General features: G+C 41.1%; 2 protein-coding genes and 1 long non-coding RNA gene across 3 annotated transcripts in view; 2 read left to right on the plus strand and 1 right to left on the minus strand.

The window, feature by feature from the left end:
* TRAF3IP2 (TRAF3 interacting protein 2) overlaps positions 1 to 8874 on the plus strand; it is a 100681-nt gene extending 91807 nt beyond the window's left edge. The window contains exon 12 of the transcript XR_003681484.2: positions 8326 to 8874. The gene's annotated coding sequence lies outside the window, so the exon portion shown is untranslated. The remainder of the gene's footprint in view (positions 1 to 8325) is intronic.
* Positions 422 to 17965, minus strand: LOC129392467 (uncharacterized). The gene is made up of 3 exons (XR_008618379.1): positions 17771 to 17965; positions 5149 to 5230; positions 422 to 970 (listed from the first exon to the last, which is right to left on the minus strand). It is a non-coding gene; the product is annotated as an uncharacterized lncRNA (long non-coding RNA).
* Positions 17966 to 18497: 532 nt separating this feature from the next.
* Positions 18498 to 21212, plus strand: part of REV3L (REV3 like, DNA directed polymerase zeta catalytic subunit) — a 195610-nt gene continuing 192895 nt past the window's right edge. Inside the window, exon 1 of the mRNA XM_024115548.3 lies at positions 18498 to 18734. Coding sequence (XP_023971316.1) covers positions 18596 to 18734 — 139 coding nt within the window. The 5' untranslated portion in view covers positions 18498 to 18595. The remainder of the gene's footprint in view (positions 18735 to 21212) is intronic.

A 21212-nucleotide genomic window follows, 5' to 3' on the forward strand; every position in this document is an offset into this window, starting at 1 on the left:
TTGAGCATGATTATTATTTTCTTGTAGTAACAGTAAAGAAAACAACCTTAAGTGGTAAAGGCTGCATGAGTTCCAACTCCAACAGGTAGCTAATTGTGTATGTATTTTCCAGACCCAGCATTTGTTAGCTAAGGCAGAACACACAATGTATACTTGCCACTGTCTTTCAAATAATATTCTCTAAAGTATTCACATTTATTGATTATAGATACATGTAAGTGGTATTTAAAATAATAAAACATAGTAAACACCAGACATACTGTTCTAGGTACTTCATATAGTTTATTTCACTTAATCCTCACAGTAACCCTATGAGGTAGGAACAATTATTATTCATGTTTTACCAAAAAAAAAATCTAAGTCATACAGAAATTTAATTATTTGACCAAGATCACATAACTAGAATGCAAAACTAGGTACCTTGTCTCCAGAGCTCTTGCTTTAAATTTAGCTCCAGTTCTGTCTCATGAAATTGGATTTTTAGCCCCCCTATCACAGAACTATTCTTCCAAGACTGTAAATTCTGTTTCTTCTCTGTGAACTTCCACCTCTTCCAATGAAAATGAATAATTGTTCATCTTCTGCCTCCCAATTCACCTTCTGGTTTCACCTGCCTCCGTGTACAATCTGGACCCCTAGTCATTTCAACTATGCCCCAAACTCCTCCCCAGGCCTCTCCTACGCAGTCAAACCAAGGTGGTCGCCTGCACCGCTGTCTCTGTTCCTACCACTGCTTCCCAGCAGTGAAGCATTACTGCTGATCCAAGAAAAAGTCATGCTGCCTGTTGGTAAGTGGGCCTCACTACTGATCAGCAGTCCTTTCACTGACACTGCACAGCATCCATAGCAGCTGTTCCAAACTTCTCCCAGGATTAAATCCCCAAATGCACCCGTCTAGCCCTTTGTAGATTATCTTACCATGGCTTTATTTAAACTTCATCCAAAGTAGGGTTGTCAAAATACAGGTTGCCTGGTGATATTTGAATTTCAAATAAATAAGGAAACATATTTTAGGATAAATGTGTCCCAAGTACTGCATTATAGAAATATTTAAATGGTATTTAAACTAATAAAAATAGCAAACTGTGCACTGAGAGCCTACCAAATATTGCATAGAACATACTTAATACTCAGAAGTTATTCATTATTTACCTGAAGTTAAAATTTTACTGGGCATCCTGTATTTTGTTAAATCTAATTCAACCGAATTCCCCTCTTTCCATTCCCAGAAGTACCCTTCCTTTTTTCAAAGGTTAGTTCTCTGACCTATGGTATTCATCTTTCCTCCTTACTTCACTTTCTTCTTTATCCTACATATCCCTTCCTTTCTACTTTCAAGCATGCTCTGGTCATTCCTACCATGGTATTAATGGTCCCAATTCTCCACCCCTGTGTGAACTCATGCCCTTTGCCATGTCACTTTGCAGTTTCTCTAAAAGGTGAATTCTATTTCCCGCCCCCTTGAATCTGGGCTTGGTCACACAACCTGCTCTGTCCAATATGAGGCAGAAGTGCCAGTGTGTCAGTTTGGAGTCTAGGCCTCAAGAAGCCTTGTATGTTTCTGCTTGCCCTCTTAAAACTCTTCTTCCAGATAAGAAAAAAACAAAAACATCTGAAAAAAACAAAAACGCTAATTCGAAAAGATATACGTACCCCAATGTTCACAGCAGCATTATTTACAATTGCCAAGATATGGGAGCAACCTAAATGTCCATCAACAAATGAATGGATAAAGAAGATGTGGTATATATATCCAATGGAATACTACTCAGCCATAAAAAAGAATGGAATTTTGCCATTTGCAGCAACATGGATGGACTTCAGCATTATACTAAATGAAATGTCAGAGAAAGACAAATAATGTATATCACTTATATGTGGAATCTAAAAAATACAACAAACTAGTGAATATAGTTTTTTAAAAAAAGAAGCAGACTGACAGAGAACTAGTGGTTACCAGTGGGGAGAGGGAAGGGGGAGGGGCAATATAGGGGTTGGGGATTAAGAGGTACAAACTATTAGGTATAAAATAAGCTACAAGAATATACTGTACAAAAAAAATATACTGTACAACACAGGGAATATAGCCAATATTGTGTAATAACTATAAATGGAGTATAGCCTTTAAAAAATGTGAATCACCATATTGTTCACCTGTAACTTACATATAATATTGTATACCAACTATACTTCAATTAAAAAAATGCTGCAGTGAAAAAAAAAAGCAAAACCAAAACCAAACTCTTCTTCCATCTCCATGAGAAAGGCATGCTCAGGGCAAGCCAAAGAGTCCCAGGAGGATGACAGATATGTGAAACAGAACACAGCCTAGAGGAAAGCCCACATTAGGCTTTCAGATATATGAGCAAGCCCAGTTGAGATCAGCCAACCTTCAGACACTTGAGCTATAATAATAATTACTGTCTTAAGCCATTGTGTTTTAGAGTGATTATGCAGTAAAAACTGAGACATCTACCTCAACTTTTTCTTGCACTCCCAACCTACTGCAAAAAAGTATCCTTTGTTTTTTTCTTGCCTTTGTTCTCTCACCACTTATTTTCATTATCTGTACCAATTCTCTCTTAATTGACACCAAAAACCTCTTAATGGTCAGTCCTATCGCTTGGCTCTCTCATCCACCTTGGCCTCTGTATAGCACCTGACACCTCTGTTAAATTTCCCCTTCCTTGATTGTACGGCACTAGTCTCAATTTCTTTGATTATTTCATCTACTTCAGGGGCTTATCTTCTCTCTTCCACTCTTCTGGGAGGTTATTCATTCCCCCTAACAGCAACTGTCATTCATTTGACTCACACATCTTTATCTCTACCCCCAATCTCCCATCTAAGCTCTAGTTCAATTGGTTCTCAAACTATAGTGTGCATTAGAATCACTCAGAGGGCTTACTGATACTCAGATTGCTCAGGCCCCACTTCTCAAGTTTCATATTCAGTTAGTCTGGGGCGGGGCCCGAGAACTTACATTTCTAACAAGTTCTCAGGTAATGCTGATGCATCACTTTGAGAACCACTATTCTAGTTTCATATTTCTAACAGTCTCCACCTGGTTATCCACAGGTGCCTCAAAAATCACATACAGTGTCAATTAGAGGTTTTTTATTGTAAGCCCTAGGAACCAACTTGGGCTAACTACAACAAAACAAGAATTTATCAGGGAGTTCACAGAATCAATGTGAAGGCTGGTAAACCATGTTCCAAATAAGAAAGGAACAGGAAAAGAGACTGCTTGACAGTAGGAGCCTTACCTCTAAGTCTGCAGAAGTAAACAAGTGTTTCTTGTGTTCTTGAGTCCCTCTGTTCAAGATCAATTCCAAATGAGAGTCCTTTACCCACCCCCGAGTTGTACCAGGGCAGTGATAGAAAGGATTATGGTAGAAGTAGCCACCAAGGACTCCTCTTCTTTCATACTGTCTTAGTTCAGACCCTCATAATCAAGCAGGTGGATTACTACAACAACCTCTTAACTGGTTTTCTTGCCCCTAATCTAACCTCCAATTCATTCTCCTCATCATCTTCTTTAAAACGTGTCATTTTCTGCTTTGCCTTGTATGGTGTCGTGTTCCTGTCTTATCTTGTTTTAAGTAATAAATTGCTTTTATGTGACAGTGGTTGGGATACTTTTGCCTTAGGAGACTGATAAAACGGAAAAGTAGTTTTAGAAGGTAGAGAATACATCCTATTATAAAATGAGGATTGATCTAATTAACCTAGTAACCGGGAAACGATCAGAAGTGGTCCCAAAGTTTTGCATAGAGACCCCTCTAGGAGCCTTTAAGAGATCAATATCTCTAAAAACTTCCTCATCAAAAGGACCCAGTCCTCATTGTATCACCAGCACCAGCTCATAACAGGCACTTAAGAAATCGTCTCCAGGCCCTCCTTACTTTAGATTACTGTCTGTATTAGCCTCCTGATTCCCTGGTCTGCAGTCTCTGCCTATCTCCTCACTACCAAATCCTTCCTGTATAGCACTGCTAAATCAAGCCAATCATCATTTCCTGCTCAAAACTTTCTGACTCCCCAAAACATGCTTGCCAACTCTAAACTCCACAGTATTCAAACCCTTCCATAATCTGGTTCCAACCAACTTTTCCAGGCTTTCTTCCACTCCTTACATATACTGTCAACCAGTCTAGACGAATAAAATTTCTTTAACTTAACCTTTTCTGCTCTTGTTGGTTTGGTTCCACTTTTTGGAATGTGTTTGTTACATGTGTCTATCCTACCCTATCTCCAAGGTCTAGTTAAACACCTGTCAGTGTTCCTAATCTTTTTTAATCCATGAATCACATCCCAGGTTCTTTTGGTCATGTCTTCTGGTACCCCATACCCCTTAATTCCAGGTTAAGGATTTTCTATTTGAAGATTTTTTAAATTAACGTCTTGTTTGTATAAATACTTCATAAGAGTTGAACACATACTATCTTAAACTATCATTATATATTGTATTATTTGTTTTACCAGATTTTAAGAGCATTAAGGAGCTTTCTATTACTAATTAATTTTCTGTATTTCCCAGAAATTACTCTAGTGCCTTACACATAGTAGTGATGAATATAATCTGTTGAACAAATGAAAAAATGGATGTTTATAATATAGGGCTAGTGTTTGAAGTTGATCCCCTTTAGATAGCAGCCAGTGGCTGTGCCGGGAATTTCTGAACTGCTGGAATCAGGGGATATAAATCTTGGTAGCCTGGAACTAGAAGGTGAGTCTAAACCAAAGATGATCAGGTTGTAGTCAAATGCCAGGAGGCCAGACACATGTATCAAGTAAAAAGATCCAAAGGGGGCTTCCCTGGTGGCGCAGTGGTTGAGAGTCCGCCTGCCGATGCAGGGGTCATGGGTTCATGCCCTGATCCGGGAAGATCCCACATGCTGCGGAGCGGCTGCGCCCATGAGCCATAGCCGCTGAGCCTGCGCGTCCGGAGCCTGTGCTCCACAAGGGAGAGGCCACAACAGTGAGAGGCCCGCGTACCGCAAAAAAAAAAAAAAAAAAGATCCAAAGGTCAAACCTGAGATGAAGTGTAGAGCAAAGGGTATGGAATCAGGCAAAGACACAGTAGAAGCAACAACAGTTTAAAACAGGTTGATGGGGATCTGAGATAGTGGACTTCATAGCACTTACCAAATCAAAATGAGTGGTTGGTTTGTTGGTAAAATGGAGTTGCCTAAGAATCAGAAGTTGGGCTGGCAGCTATTTATCATTTCTAGCAAAGAAACACATACATGGAAATAAATTTATAATAGCAAACATAGTAAAATACAAACGGGCCTGCTTTGAGGGGTAGATTTAATTTGAGCTCCATTTTCTTGCTTCTGCCCTGTCATCTTAATTTATTTCACACCTTTGCACAAGTTCACATCCAAGTTCTAATGTATTTTTTTATTCCTTTATATTATGGATAAAGAAAAACATATTTTAAGAGATATAGTATCATAGTACTCGATACCAAATAGAAAAATTCAGAAAAAAAATTTTGCTATACTTTTTAGACTTAATCTACCAATCAGTAAAGCTACAATAAGAAAACTATACCTAATAACCACTGATTTTCCTACATTGACTGTTCATAGACTGGAAAATTCCAAGAATATTTCACAAAGGTTTTAAAAAAATTTTTTAATGTAAAACAAAAAAAAAAATCCTAATTATAAGAAATGTGTATTTTATTATTGAGAGCTCTGAAGAATTTAATTCCTACAGCCTACCTTGCCCTATAAACCATTTGTTTTGTTTGCCTGTCAATCTGTGAGGTTGGGTTGAGGAGCAAAAACGCAGTGTTTCCTTGTACTAATTAGCAGCAAGCATTGTGGCAAAAACTAATGTCCACATGGAAAGCACAGCAAAATTCACTTTAAATCCTACTGTAAATATGCAAAAGTCCTCTGCATGCAGTCCTCTACAAAAGTCCTCTGCATTTATTTTTATTGTAAAATAAGTTTTATTTTGAATTAAATGCTGAATAAAGTATACTTTTAAAACCTATATTATTCTTCCTGATATTACTGAGAGAAGGATAAACTCCCATATTAATTTCTTTAAAATTTAATATTTGGCAAGCAGCATAGAAGAGTAGGAAGATCACTTACCAAGGAGCTACGTTACCTGGGTCCCACTTACACTTGGGGTCTTTGGCAAGTTATTTATTCTAAGTCTCAATTTCCTCATCATAAAATCTAAAGACTTGAATTAGTTCAGTGGTTCTTGCAAGGAAGATGCATTGGAACTGCCTGTGGACATTTCTGACTTGGTAGATGTGAGAAGGGAGGGCCTGGGTAACTGTGACTTTATAGTATTTCATAAGTGATTCTGATGCATATCACTGGCTAAGAACCAATGGTCTAAATAATTTCTTGGGTCCTTTGCGATTCTAAAACTCTACTTTTTACATCCAATCAATGGACTTTTAACAGCTCCTAGCTTTCATCATTATTCTCTTCTTTTTTTTTTTTTTTTGTGGTATGCGGGCCTCCCTCTGTTGTGGCCTCTCCCGTTGCGGAGCAGAGGCTCCGGACGCGCAGGCCCAGCGGCCATGGCTCACGGGCCCAGCCGCTCCGCGGCATGTGGGATCCTCCCAGACCGGGGGCGAACCCGGTTCCCCTGCATCGGCAGGCGGACGCGCAACCACTGCGCCACCAGGGAAGCCCCATTATTCTCTTCTTAATGAATAAGTGTATTTTAGGAAATAGAGAAGCTGTAATTATTATTATTAATAAAAATTTATTCTAAATTATGAATAATAGCTTACAGTTACTGAGTGCTTACCAGTTCTAAGGTATTAACTCATTTAAAATATGTAATTTAATCCTCACAATCCAACTGTGAGGTAGGAACTAATATTATCATCTGTATATTACAGATGGGAGAACTGAGGTACAGAAAGTAATTTGCCCAAAATCACAGAGCAGGTAACTAGGGAAACTGGGCCGTAGAGGCTGAACTCTTAACCAGTATGCTACGCTGCCATTCAATAAATGAACTATACGTACAAACGTACTCATCCCTGTTCCCCATACACATAGCACTGCTTTCCCTGCTACTTTTTGGGGAAAAAAAGGGTGTGTTTTTAGAAATTTGTGGGATCAGAAATGATGGAAAGGGGAAGCTGGGAAAGGCAAGAATGAAATGACTTAAGTGAGCTGAGCCTAAGACCCCTGTCCTGAGTGACAACTAGAGACAACTTGGATTCACAAAGGCCTCTAAAAAGGGTAATTACGTGTAGGAATGATTTCCCTTCCATTATCATTTCATTCCATAATGTTTAAGACATGTTCTTTTTGACTGATCAAATACTAATTTTCAAAACATTAGAAATTTACCTTATTGGATGGACTAGACCCAAAACCATAGAGTAAAACAGGAAAGTAAGTAAAAAAGCCAAGTTAGAGAGTCAGAGAGAGGGTAATAATTGAAATGATCCAGCCTAATACTAATTTTTGGTATACAAAGAATTTATAACACTATACCTTGGCTTATGAAGTATGAGGTTCAGATGGTAGAGACTAATACATTATAAGGATAACCTTCTCTTCCCAGCAGTATAGATAAAGAATAATCTAGCCAAGGTTGGTGGTCCAGAATTTACAGTGTTAATGCCAATCTGCATAGCAGTTATTTTTCCTGTCTGGGTGCACTCAGCAATCTGGGAGGAGACACCCAGTTAGAGCTGTTGTTTTGTCAGGTAAGTGATATCAGGGCAACAGGGCAAAGGAGATGTGGTTCCTGGCAAGAGAGTGGTAATTTAAAATAGAACGCAGCAGGAGATGAAAGAAGTGAAGGCAGGAGAAGGCTGATAGGGAGAAAGAAGAGAAGTCTATGGACTGGAGGTCCCAAGTCAGAGAAACCTGAGAAGGGTGAGAGGCTGCAGCGGAGTGAGGAAGAGTACTGGAAATGAGATGTTAGGGAACTGAGAATGGCTGTACTGGGAGTAACTGAGTGACAGAGCTAGGATGAAAGTTCTGGCCAGACAAAGTCAAGTCTGCATTTATGAGGTCAGAGGTGAAACAGACTGTGTGTATGACAAATCCAGGATATGGCAACAGAAGCGAGTGGCTGAAGATCACAACAAGGAACTCTGAGGCTGGTGCTGGGTGAGCTGTCTACTTGGGTGATGAATTCACTCAGGATGACGGGAGGAATGCAGGTAAAGAGGAAGACGTAAGCCACGTGTCATAGTCATTAATAAATTAAGTCTTGCAAGGCTGTGGATATGCTTAGTACAGGGGACTGGGTATTCGAAAAAGGTATCCTTCCCCCTTATCTATGAGTTTTCTTAAGACTAATCTTTGCTCTACTTTTTAGATTTGGTAAGAACCTCTGCTTCATATTTTCATCTTAAGGAGAGGTCTTCTCTGCTAAAGTCGAATGGAAAATGAAATTACCTGCTAATTCAGGCAAGAAAAATCTCAGCTCCCTACTCTCATAAATTTGTGAAAATAAATGTTTTAAAAACAAATTACAACTCAATTGCCCTAGTTCTCATTTGAAAACATCTGGTGAGACCACTGGGTACAGTTTTCCACTACCCTTTTTTTTTTTTTCTTTAGGTATAAAAACACACATACAAAGGTTTCTTATAATCTTAAAAGAACAGGGTGGCATGCTATTTACTGACAGGCTGACCTTTACACAAAGAACCCTAACCTTCAACAAGCTGAAATTACTGTTACTGATGCCTTCAGAATATCATCTTCTTCAGAAAGCATCATGTTTTGTCCAAGTCATACAGAAGTGGCTATATTATGGACACCATTTGGCCACCAAATGGTGCAAGGCAGAGGGCAGGGGAAAATTATTTCTGCAGTACCAACTATAAGTCTGATACTGTGCAAGGAAAAATAGGAAATGTCAAATATGATTCCTAATGTCAAGAAACTTACAATTTACTTGTCAGTTACATAATACTTTAGCCCAGAGCTATGTCTTACATTTTTTTGAATCACTCACAGCATCTAACACAGGACTTTATAGATATCAACAAGAAGTTAATAAAAAGTTAAAACAGCAATACAAAATGTTTAGAATTAAGTAATAAAATACATGTTTAATATAAATGACCAAGAGAAGAGATAACAGTTGAGCTTGTGTCATTGCAATCTATGAAAAATCTTGCTCCTATTCTAATTTTATATTTTTATTTTGAACATGTACTGACACAGGAAGGTCCCTATTCCTACTCATTGAAATCTTCAGGGAAGAAAAGAGTCAGGTCAGCTTTCCTTAGAGGAAGGAATTGGAGGTCAGGCTTATCCTGCACTAGGGCATCAAAAGTAACTGAGTCCTTACCTGCAACATTTCTCAGATAGTCAAGGAAACTAGCCTTGAGCAATAGCTCTTTTAAGCATGCAAAACTATAGGTCAACCTGTTATTAAACCCTTTCCCTCTTGGGTTCTTTGATTTTACATTATATTGTTATCCTTCCATTCAGTTATCAAAAAATTATTGAGCACCTACTATATACCAGTGATGTGTTCCTATTATTTCTGATTCCTTCAATACCTCTTCATTTTCTACCCTACCACTCACACTTTCTCGGTCCTCAGGTCTATTCTTTTATATCTATCTATTTATCTATCTATCTATCTATCTAGTCCTTCAGAAAGTGTACCATTTCTCTGAGGTTCCCAGCCTTTAGGCTGATATCTCCCAACTTACATATCCAACACACAAGATGGAAGGTCTTTTTTTTTAATACAAACTATTCACCTTTTATTTATTTATTTTTAAATTTTTATTGGAGTATACTTGCTTTACAATGTTCTGTTAGTTTCTACTGCACAGCAAAGTGAATCAGCTGTACATATACATATATCCCCTCTTTTTTGGATTTCTTTCCCATTTAGGTCACAGGATGGAAGGTCTTAAACGTCCTGCTACTGCTACACCTCACTGATCATTCCTTCTGAGTCTTTCCTGCTGGCATCTCTTCCTCTAGGGAAGTACTAAGTTCTGAAATTTTTTCAACATTCTTAGTTTGTCTTTTCACTCTGTACTCTATCCTTACACAATTTCATCTCCCTCTCCGTATCAATCGCCAAGTTTAAGAATGAATTTATTTCTATTCTCACTCTTTCCATGCTTTAGGTCTTCATCAAGCCTGTTGCCCTTACTTTTATCCGGGTAACTCCTCTTCCTCTTTAAATATTAGCTTAAAGTCATATTCTTCAAGAAAGTCTTTATTCTTCTCTCTAGGCTAAGTTGGACAGCTCTGCCATGTGGCTTTATGTCACCCTGTCCTTTTCTTTTGAAGTATCTGTCATCTCAAATGATCTGTTTAATGGCTGTCTTGTCCACTGGACCAGTGGTCAGTAAACAATAGTCCATGGATCAAACCCAGTCCCCCCGCCTGTTTTTTAAATAAAGTTTTATTGGAACCCAGACACTCTTTCCTATATGTATTGTTGATGACTGCTTTTGTGTTTCAATGGCAAAGTTGAGTAGTTGTGAGAGAGACCATATGGCCTGATAAACCTACAATTTATCTGTCTTTTTACAGGAAATGTTTGCCAAACCCTGCACTAGGCTATTAGCATGAAGGCTGAAATCATGCCTGTCATTCTCACTTCTATATTCCCAGCACCTAGCATAATACTTGGTATGTAAGTATTTTTGGACTAATTGTATTTCAGCCTCAAGCTTTAACCCGTCTTGTCAGTGATATGAATGAGATCACATTAACTGGCCTGTGTTTATAGAAGCATTATAATCACTGCTTATCCAGACAATGACTGCAGTATTCTGGTCCAAGGCGGGTACAGAAATTAATAAAATAAAACACAAATGAATGGATTATTGCAAGCACAGGTAAGTGCTCTGGAAAAAAAGAAACACAGTACAATTAGAGTGTGTAACAGAGAACCATAATCAAATATATAGCTTGGGAAGGCTTCCCTGAGGAAGTGACCTTTGACCTGAAATTTATTTTTTAAAGATCTTAAAAAAATTATTTATTTATTTTTGGGTGCATTGGGCCTTTGTGGCATGCGGGATCTTTCTTCATTGCGGCATGCGGGATCTTTCTGCTGCGGCACATGGGCTTCTCTCTAGTTGTGGCACCTGGGCTCCAGAGCGTGTGGGCTCTGTAGTTTCAGCACGCGAGCTCTCTAGTTGAGGTGTGTGGGCTCAGTAGTTGTGGTGCATGGGCTTAGCTTCCCCGAGGCATGTGGGATCTTAGTTCCCCAACCAGGGATCAAACCCACGTTCCCTGTATTGGAAGGCGGATTCTTTACCACTGGACCACCAGGAAAGTACAGGCCTGAAATTTAAAGAATGAACTAACTGTGCAAAAAGAGGTGGAGAGAGGAAGAGCAAACCAGGCAGAAAGAATATCACATACAATTCTCTCTTCTTTGGAGAGAAAGAACATGGCATGTACTTGAAACTGATGTTCTTGTCAAATAATGAACAATAAAGTAAATTCCTTCAAAGTTAAGAGTAGGATCCAAAATGGAGCTAATCATGGGGCTTCCCTGGTGGCGCAGTGGTTAAGAATCCGCCTGCCAATGCAGGGGACATGGGTTCGAGCCCTGCTCCAAGAAGATCCCACATGCTGTAGAACAACTAAGACCATGCACCACAACTACTAAGCCCACGTTCCAGAGCCCAGGAGCCACAACTCCTGAAGCCCGGGCGCCTAGAGCCCGTGCTCTGCAACAGGAGAAGCCACTTCAACGGAAGCCCGCGCGCACCGCAACTACAGTAAGCCCGCGCACAGCAACAAAGACCCAACGCAGCCAAAAATAAATAATTAAACAAATACACTTAAAAAAACAAAATGGAGCTAATTGGTGGGATATTTATAACAGTGTAAAATTTGAAACATTCTGTTATTGGCCAACAGTAGGAAAATGGAAAACTGTTGTATGTCCAGTATGGATACTGTCTATGTATCCATTAGAATAATTTATATGAAAAATTCTAATTTGTATGAGAAATGTTTCTGCTACAATGTAAAGTGAAAAAAACCAGGGGATTATTTCCACTGTGTAATATATTTATAGAAAAATTTTCTAGGAAAAAAAGGACTAAAATGTTAATCATGACTGCCTTTGGGTGGGATTGAGTGTCCTATATTTTCTTTATGGTTTTCCATAATTTCTTTCCTATGCATTTCAAACTTTTAAGATTGGAAAAAATACATTTTATTGAGAAAATAAGGAAATATAAGTGTTGGTCTGTGACCTACACATCTGACAGTAAATAGTCTTTCCTGGTCCCTGGAATGGGGATGTAAAATTAGGATCAAAACCCAGGAGAGTTCACTGTCAATAACAAAAATTATTAGTGGACGTTTTCCTGGAATGTGATTTAAGCTGTGAATATGTAAGTGCAGTGGGGACTTTGGGGCCAGGGAAAACCAGCCTGAGATATGCTGCTCTACAGACACACTGCTTCTGAGATTTTGAATCTTGATTATTTAAACTGAGAACTTAATCTAATCTTACTCTATGTGTGTTTGGTTTCTTCCTGCCTAGTCATGATCCATCAGAAATGCCCCAATATCAGTTCTGGACATGTAATTTATATGAGGGTCCTGGAAAGCTCAATCATCAATTCTAATATTACTCTATTCTGAAAGCTTCTTTTTTGTTTCTCAAACATCATCTTTAATTTATAGGCTCAATGGTCTCTCCCTTAAAACTATTACTGCTAATTTATGGAAGTGGAAGAGTTGAGAGTTGTTTTTTCAGTTTTGCCTCTCCCTGTAACTGAGTAGATTAATTGGTTAAAAAGATAAGAACAGAGAGAAATTCAGCTCTCACCACAATGATTAATTTGACATTCCTTTAGTTTCTTTTTAAAAAGAGACATAAAACCCCATTCTTTTAGTCAAAAAATATTTTATCATTCAGGCAATACATATTTATGTGTCTACCTTATACCCAGACAGCTGCTATGAATAAATCGGGGGAAACCTGCACGAAGTCTTTTGAGAGTGAGGAGAGCTGATGGCAATTGCCTCCAGAGTTTGCCATACTTAATTAGGTCTTCCAAATCCCTTCTGGGAGGAAATGAGTTTCTTTACCATCATGGTTTCATAGAGGCCAGACACTGTATGAAGGATTGGGTAAAAATTTCCCTGAGAAAAGATCAACTACCATTTATATGAATGTGACACCTAAAACCCACTGATCCCCTTTAAACTTTCATCCCAAATGTTTGTTTCATCACCAAGGTAGGTGGTATTATTTTTCTGACAATGGAAAAAAGGTCACCATAATTCTGCCCTCCCAGGTATGAGAATTTTGAAATCTTTTAAACTCCACTCTGTATTTTGCTCTGCTTGAGAATCCATAGCAAAAATTGCACATGACCTTTCCAGGATCTGCAATGATCATGGTTCCTAGCTGCAGACAGTGGAGTCCACTAAAGGAGTTCAGTAGAGAGAAGTAACTCCTCTTTGGGGGGCACTTAGAAATGTATGAGGGCATTTTTATCACAGTGGCATGTAGTGCCCAGGGGCCAGGGATGTTAAATATCCTGCACAATAAAGAATTGTTTCATCCAAAATATCAGGAGAAGCCCCCTTGAGAAACACTGAGCTCAGGGTCAACTTCATGGGCATGCAAACTGTGCAGTCATACAGGGCCCACTGCTTGCTTTAATGCTCTGCAGTTACCATTCTGAAAATCTTAATACTTTTATGTTTGAATGTCTGTTTTATAAAAGAAGTGGTACAATGGATCATACCTGCAAGCAGAGGAGGCAATCTGTTTGTCTCCTTGCTTACTACCCAGTTTGCATACAGTCTGCATAATGCCTCACAAGCACAGGATGCTGGTGAACCTAAGCATACAGGAACTCTGAGAGTTACAAAGTGACTACAAGGCAAACATGTTACATCTAGATTTAGTGGAGGCGCTGACAGTTCCAAGAGGCTATGCTTTCCATTTCAACGAGAACTTGCTTCCCGTGCAGAAAGAAGGTAATGGCATCCTAAGAAATACAAGTGACCAAAGAACTCTATTGTAGCCTTGTGTGTGTTACTTCCCTGTATGACCATTTACACTGAAAATGATGACATAGAAGGAAGGGGAAAGGCAGGGCAACCCATAGCTCCCTTCTCTTCAGTCCTTCCTTACTCAGGTTGGTAGGATATGTGCATATCAAGAAGGGAAAGAAAAACAGCTGAGTTAGTTTTGTGCTGCATTTACACTGTTCTGATAAGCAAAAAATACATCCTCGTGGCATGTACAAGCTACGAAATATGAATTGTGTCATTTTGGCGATTCCATGTATGAGTTAAATGCTCTTATATTTGCATTTATAAATGGTACTGCACAATATAAAGAGAAATGGTAAAATTCATTCTAATATTTTAAAATTCTAATTTTTCTTAGAATGACATTTAAAAGCAAATTAAAAAACAGCATGACAAGTTGAGGGAGAGATGACAGAAGAAAGAAAAAGCTTTGTATTTTAGTACATATAATGGTACTTTTTCCCTGCTTTTTGAACAGGGGCCTTACATTTTTCATTTTGCTCTGGGCTCAACAAATTGTGTAGCTGACTGTGACTGAGCTAGTTTAAGCAGAAAGGGATTAAAGGATAGTATTTAGCTCATAGATCTCTGAGAGGACCAGAGAACCAGGCTTGGATAATACATGGCTAGAAACAACATCCAGGAAAACCAAACCGGGAAGAACACTCATCCCACATCACATCCACTATTCTAGCAGGAAGCCATCCTAGCACCACTTGCCAATCAGCACCTATGACTCTCAAAATGGATGCCAGAAGTCCTCCCCAGCTACCCAGAAGAACCAGACACCTCCACCACAGTGTTTGCCAGAAAATCCCATCTCCCTGAGTGCAACTGAGGCATCACGTTGCTCATTTTCAGATCTACGTCTTGAATGGGTGCATCCGATTGCTGGAAACTAGGTTACATGTAGTGAAACGCTGAAGCCAACATATAATTGTTAGCATCTTCTCCAACTAACTCCCCATTCAGTGAAGTCCCTTTGGTAGCTTGGGAGTATTCACACCATGAAAATGGGTCAGTGCTATAAATCAGGGTCTTTCCCCTCTCCTCCAGCCACTGTTAATGATTTACTAGCACACCACTCATCCATGCCAGTACTCTAGTATTTTTTAATTTTCTAGCTTTTAAAGTACAGAAAAGCAAGCTAGAAGGGGGGTTGGATAAGTGTTGAATAAGCCATCTTATAATATCTGCCAAAAAATTATGGTATCCATTGCCTTCTGTTCTAGATTATAAATTGCTAACAGACATTGAACAGTATTGGTACAGAAGGCTGAGCAGGCTTTTACTAAAGGCATGACATGATGAGTATAGGTTAGTGAACTAGAAGAGATGATAAAATGTCACTTGATATGACTGAAATATATTTCTATGATGCTGGACTATAAACTCTCTAAGGGCAGGAACCATGTCTGTTTTGTTTCTCGCTATAACTCAAATCACCTGGCAAACAGTCACTCAACATTAAGAGCAATAACAAAAAGATGCTTTAAGTTTGTTAAGTATAGAGTTCAATTTCGGCATTTCTCATATTGTATGTAGATAACAGTTCCAAATGATTTTACTGTTTTCAGATGAGTTAAATTTCTGGATGTCAAAGTTTATTATGACACTTTCACATACATTATCTCATTTGATTAAGCCTTACAATATCCCTGAAAAGTTAAAACAGGAATTACTATCCATTTCATAGATGAGAAAAGAAACCCCCAAAATACAGTTATCTTTCCAAACTCATTTACCTAGTAACTGATGGTTTAATTTTTCATTCTCTGACTCAAAATTTCAGAGCTCTTTCTTACCTCAGGAGAATATAATTATAAAACACATTTGATAATGATTAATTAGGGGAGTATTGTCAGGTTTTCAGTTTGAGCATTAACTTAAATTTGATTACATGCAATGGACACAATATCCTAATTTCATGCTGCAAATGTTTTTCTTCAAGAGTGAACATTCTTTCCTTGGAGTTCTAGAAGGATTTGAATGATGGTTGCAACTGCCTTTTCTTAAAGTAAATGAGTTGACTCAAGAGGTAGGAGGAAAGAAACCCTTTTCTAGAAATAGCTAATCTGTGAATCTCATACTTTTATTTACCTTTTTCTAGTTAGGAATAATATAATTTAAATATTATGTACTTGATTATAATATAGTACAGGGATTCTCGATTTTATATTACTTAAGAATCATGACAGTGGTGGGTGGTCCAGGCCCCATCCCCCAAAAATGTGATTTAGTAAGTGCCAAAATATTAAATTTTAAAGAACACATTAGTGCCATGAAATACTGTGACAATCACTGGTACTGCGCATCTGATATTCAGCTTGTACAAAATATTTTACCAGAAAACGCATTTAGTATGGTAGTCCTATTTTTAAGTCACTTCTATAGCTTTCTAAAACTAAAATCAACTTAGATTTTGCCTCTTAAAATATTAGGTAAGGTCCTGTATATTAGTAGAAATCTTGCCACCTATGTTTACAATCATGCTCTCAGGTTGAAAACTGCAGGCTAATTTGCTGTGGTAATCAGTCTCGAATCCCTCGGAACATAAACTCTTATTAGCATTATATGTTTTGGGATTTATAGACAGCTTACCAGTGATCTGTCCCTCTGGGCCTTTTGATTTTCCTACTTTAAGAACCACAATGGTTCCAAATGAGGATCTCTCACACCGCTTCAAATATGTCAACCTACTAACCATTAAAATAACACCTAATACACGTGTGAAAGAATGATCTCTAATTTGAGTAGATTGAAAATGACTGTCAAAAGTCCTAATTCTGTGGCATATTTCAAACTTGAAACCACGGTTTCTGCCTTCTACTGCTTCAGTCTTTTTGATGGGAAAAAACCCTAATGGATTTTTAAGTAAAACTCTCGTTGCACGGATGAGAAAACTGAGGCCCGAAGAAACCAAATTATTTGTCCAAGGTCACGCCCAATATTAGTGACCAAGCCAGACAAAAACCCAACGGTTCCAATATAATGGCCAAGGCAGCTGCATCTGTTACTACTCTTTTTTTGCTCTCCGTTTCACAACTGCACCCCTATCCCCCCCCGCCCGCTTTTGGATAAAGTTGTTTTGTCTAACTGTCCTTCCCCACCTCCTTTTGCTTTTATGCCTTAGGATAGTAAAACCTTACACAAACTGTTAATGAGTAACACTAGGAGTCCACATCTGACGTGGTGACTTTCTTGAGCCTTTTTCTTCGGCCGAAAATTTCGCCGAAAGGCTCTTAATCTTACATTCCGCGGGGAAGAGAGGGGAGGAAGGGGAAGAGGGAGGTCACTGGGAACTGACAAGTCCTTACATGTCCAGGCGCGCGCCCGGGACGCAGCCTGTGGGCCCTAGGAGGAAACCAAAGAAGGACATACTAGGGCGAGAGGGGAGGAAAGGGGCGAGAGAAAGACACCGCGGTGGGAAATCCCTGTGCACTGCATCTGCCAAGCCCTGGCAAACCTACGCAGAGCTGAGCGTGAATAAAACTAACTAAGCGGCCGGGCGCACACACTGCGGAACACCCGCGGAAAAGGGGTCGCGGCGGCTCGCGCCGCTTGTGCGGGAACGAACGGCGGGGCGGCTCTTTTATAGGCCGAAGCCCGCGCTCGCGCGCCCCCGCCCCTCGCACCGCCCCTGGGCCACGCGCGAGGCCGCGGCGTTACCTGAGAAGGGCCGGCTGCGTCCGCCGCCCGGCCTCCCGCGAGGCTGCGGCGGCACGAGAGCTGCGCCTCGCCTCCCCGCGGGCGGGTTTCCTTACCTTGTAAAAAGCCGTTTCCGCGGCTGCCCCCGCCTTCTCTGCAGGATGTGAAATGGCGGTCGGCGAGGCGAGCGCGATCACCGCGGCTCCGGCCAATCCCGCCTAGCCACCAAAACGGCCCTGAACACTGGCGCCCCCCTCCCGCCAGGCCCTCCGAGCCCATCCATGACATCGGCGCTCCGCCGCCCCCTCCCTCCGCTGCCCCTCACCCAGGTGGTCGTGCCCACCGGCCGAGTCATCGATCCCCCGCGCCCGGCGCTGGCAGAGCTTTCCGGCAGCCTCCGCCCTCGCTGCGTGCCCGGGGGCGGAGGAGAAAACACCTACTCGGCCCCCGCCTGGATGTCCCGCTGGGGCGCCCGCCTGGCTCCCTCCCTTTCCCGCCGCTTCCCCTCCCCCAACTACTCACAGCCCTCTCTTCGCCGCACACACAACCCCCCTTCTTCCCTCCCCCAGTGGTTGCGTCCGTGACATCATCATCATGGCAACAAGAGCTGCAGCCTGGGACGGAGGAGCCCGTGTGATTCCCGGCGGCGGCAGCAGTGGCGGCGGCAGCAGGAGAAGCAGCAGCAGCAGCACCAGCACCGACGAAAGCGCGAGGGCTTCTCTCCTGTCGCCCCTCGCCGGGTGCTCCTGAGGAGGCGGCGGCAGCAGTGCACACCGCCCCGCCCGCCGCCGCTGCTCGCCGTGTCTGAGTGTGAGGGGAGGGGGCCGAGCCGCGGAGAGGAGGGGGCGCCGCCGCCACCGCGGCTGTGGGGCCGCCGCTGCGGAAGGAGCTGCCGCTGCTAGGTCTCTAGTGAAGAGGAGGTAGTGGCGGCGGCGGCGAACATGTTTTCAGTGAGGATAGTGACTGCCGACTACTACATGGCCAGCCCGCTACAGGGGCTGGATATCTGCCAATCCCCCCTCACCCAGGCCCCTGTCAAGAAGGTGCCGGTGGTGCGAGTCTTCGGAGCGACCCCGGCAGGTAAGCGGGCGCGGGCGGGAGCGGCGGACGCCCGGGCAGCCCTCCCCGCCGCGCACTCGCGCGCACGCCGCCGGCCCTTTCCGCAGATCGCTGCCGCGTCTTCCCTCCCCTTGGCCCTCCTCGCCTTTTCTCCCGAGCCTGACGAGAGCCGCAAAAATGGGGGTCCGCGCGAGCGTTGCGCGCCGCCCCCCGCATCCCACCCCAGGCGGGGAGGCGGCGGGCGCCGAGTGTTTACACTGCGTGCGGCGGTCGGGAGCCGGGTCCGCACTCGGGGTCGCGTGCCGGCGGAGCGGGCACCGCTCTCGCCCCGGAGGACGGGTCAGGTGGCCGCGCCATGTCCTCCGTGAACGGGTGCGCGGGGCCCCGCTCTGAGGTCGGTCGCTGGTGGGACCGCGGACACTCTCTGCGTCTCCCAAGTTCCCCTTGCTGGAAATGGCTTTCAGAGTGGGGAAGTGTCAGCTCTGTTGTCAGTCGCTCCTCGGCGCCTCTTCTCACCAGCGCTCTCCTCTGCCCCTTCTGGAGATGCTGTGGGCTGAAGAGTGGCGCCTGGGGCCAGATAATCTTTCTTGTTGAAGTGACCATGTGGTTCTGCTGTGAGTGCAGGTCGTAACTCCTTAGAGTTTAAAGCTTCAGAGTCTTGGGGACAGGGCTGCGTCGCCAGGTGCATTGCTTTCAGAGAAATGTGTATCCACGGAAGTAGGAAATGCGTGTTTATGTTGCCCAACGTACAACATCCCACTTAATAGCGTGAATTTCATAGGAACCACAGCTAAGCCCAGCAACGCAAACATTAAAAAAAAAAAATGCCCCTGTGCTGGGGTGTAGCATTGCATTTTAAATACACCTACATTTAAGTTAAGACAAAAACTATTTTGGAGAACCTGTGGGGTGGGGAGACAAGCTACGTTCTCAAAAGCTCTTGGGGATTTATGATAATGTAAGTAGGATAGTGGCTAAATTTACAAGGTTTTTAATTGTTTTGCTTTTCTACATGCTTTGAACTGCCTACGTGAAATAATGGAGCTGCCTCCTAGAAAGAGATGCTCTTACCTCTAGCTATGTACTGCCCTTTGGGATTTTAGATAGCGTTTCCCACTTGATGCTCCTTGCCCTAATCACCATTCATCTTATTACTGCAGTCGGTTTTCCTGTGGGCTATCAAGATAATAGCACTTTCCCAAACACAAGCACTCATTCTAAGCAGTTATCTTTTAATGTGAATTCTCTTTGTTAAAAATTTCAGTGTTGTTAATGAGATTTGATAGAATGCTTCTTTTTAAAATGGTGAAAAAGATTTTGATGATATGGCCTTTTTAAGATGGGGCATTTGGGTGCTGTTAACAATTTGTAGAAAGTGTTAACACCTGAAACTTTGGAGGCTGGAGAACAGAGGCAATAAAGAGTTCTGAAGGATAGATTTTCTGCCCTTTTAAATACAGTGGTGCTGTCTTTGTTTCTAATTGGAATTTCAGTGTAATATACTGTTGTTTTTTTTTTTACTTCAGGTGCAGAGAAGGAATAAGATAGGGATGTTTGATATAGCTCTGTTCAGCCCGATTTTGAAATTTTAAAGGGACATGCTAATAGGATATACTGTGGCATTGCTGTGTATTACAGTTTATATGGTTTGGGTTACTTTTCTACACATAGTTTTTTTTTTTTCTCTGCACAAGTCATTAAATATGTATCCCTGAGTGATTTGCAAGCTCTGTTTTATAGGGAAGTTTTGTTTGCGGGAAAAAAGTGAATTTCAGAGTGAGCTAGGAGGAATTTTATTATGTGAAAAAACATTCTTTAAAAAATAAAGAGTATGGTGTACTTTTGAGTTTCTCAATATAGAAAAAAATAGACATGTGAACTAGTCTATAAAAAGAAATACGTGTTTCTTTCTCTTGGACATCTTACAATAGATTACCAGCATCTCCCCCTCCCACCCCTTAAAAAAAAACTGGATTAAAAAATCACTTTGAAATGTATAATGTAAATCAATATAAAAGACTTTTTTGTACATACATTGAGAGATATAAAACCTGATACAGAGAAATCCAAACTTCAAGTTGTTAAGGATAATTGAATTAAGTTTGCTATAAATATAGTTCACAAATATAAAAATTTTTGTGTTTCCTCAAAAGGTGAAAAATTTTGACATCACTGGCATACATTTAGAGTTTACAGCTTTCAGAATCAAGCCAGCATTTTTAGCATGTCAGAAACTCCCAGTAAAATTAATATTAATTGAACATAAATAAAAACTGTACAATTATCTGCTTCTGAATTCTCTCCCCAAAGAAAAGTAGTCCAGTCCACCTAGTAAAATAAATTTTGAAAATAATTAATATAAAAAGTCAATTTGGCTTAGTAAAAGTCTGAATGCTGGAATTTTTAATGAAGACAGATTTATTGTTTGAAAGCACAAACTGTATACTAATTAGTAAAATGAATGAAAAATTGTAACACATGATAAATCTATGTTAGAGT

Source organism: Physeter macrocephalus, chromosome 10 (assembly GCF_002837175.3).
Source record: "Physeter macrocephalus isolate SW-GA chromosome 10, ASM283717v5, whole genome shotgun sequence".
Taxonomy (NCBI): domain Eukaryota; kingdom Metazoa; phylum Chordata; class Mammalia; order Artiodactyla; family Physeteridae; genus Physeter; species Physeter macrocephalus.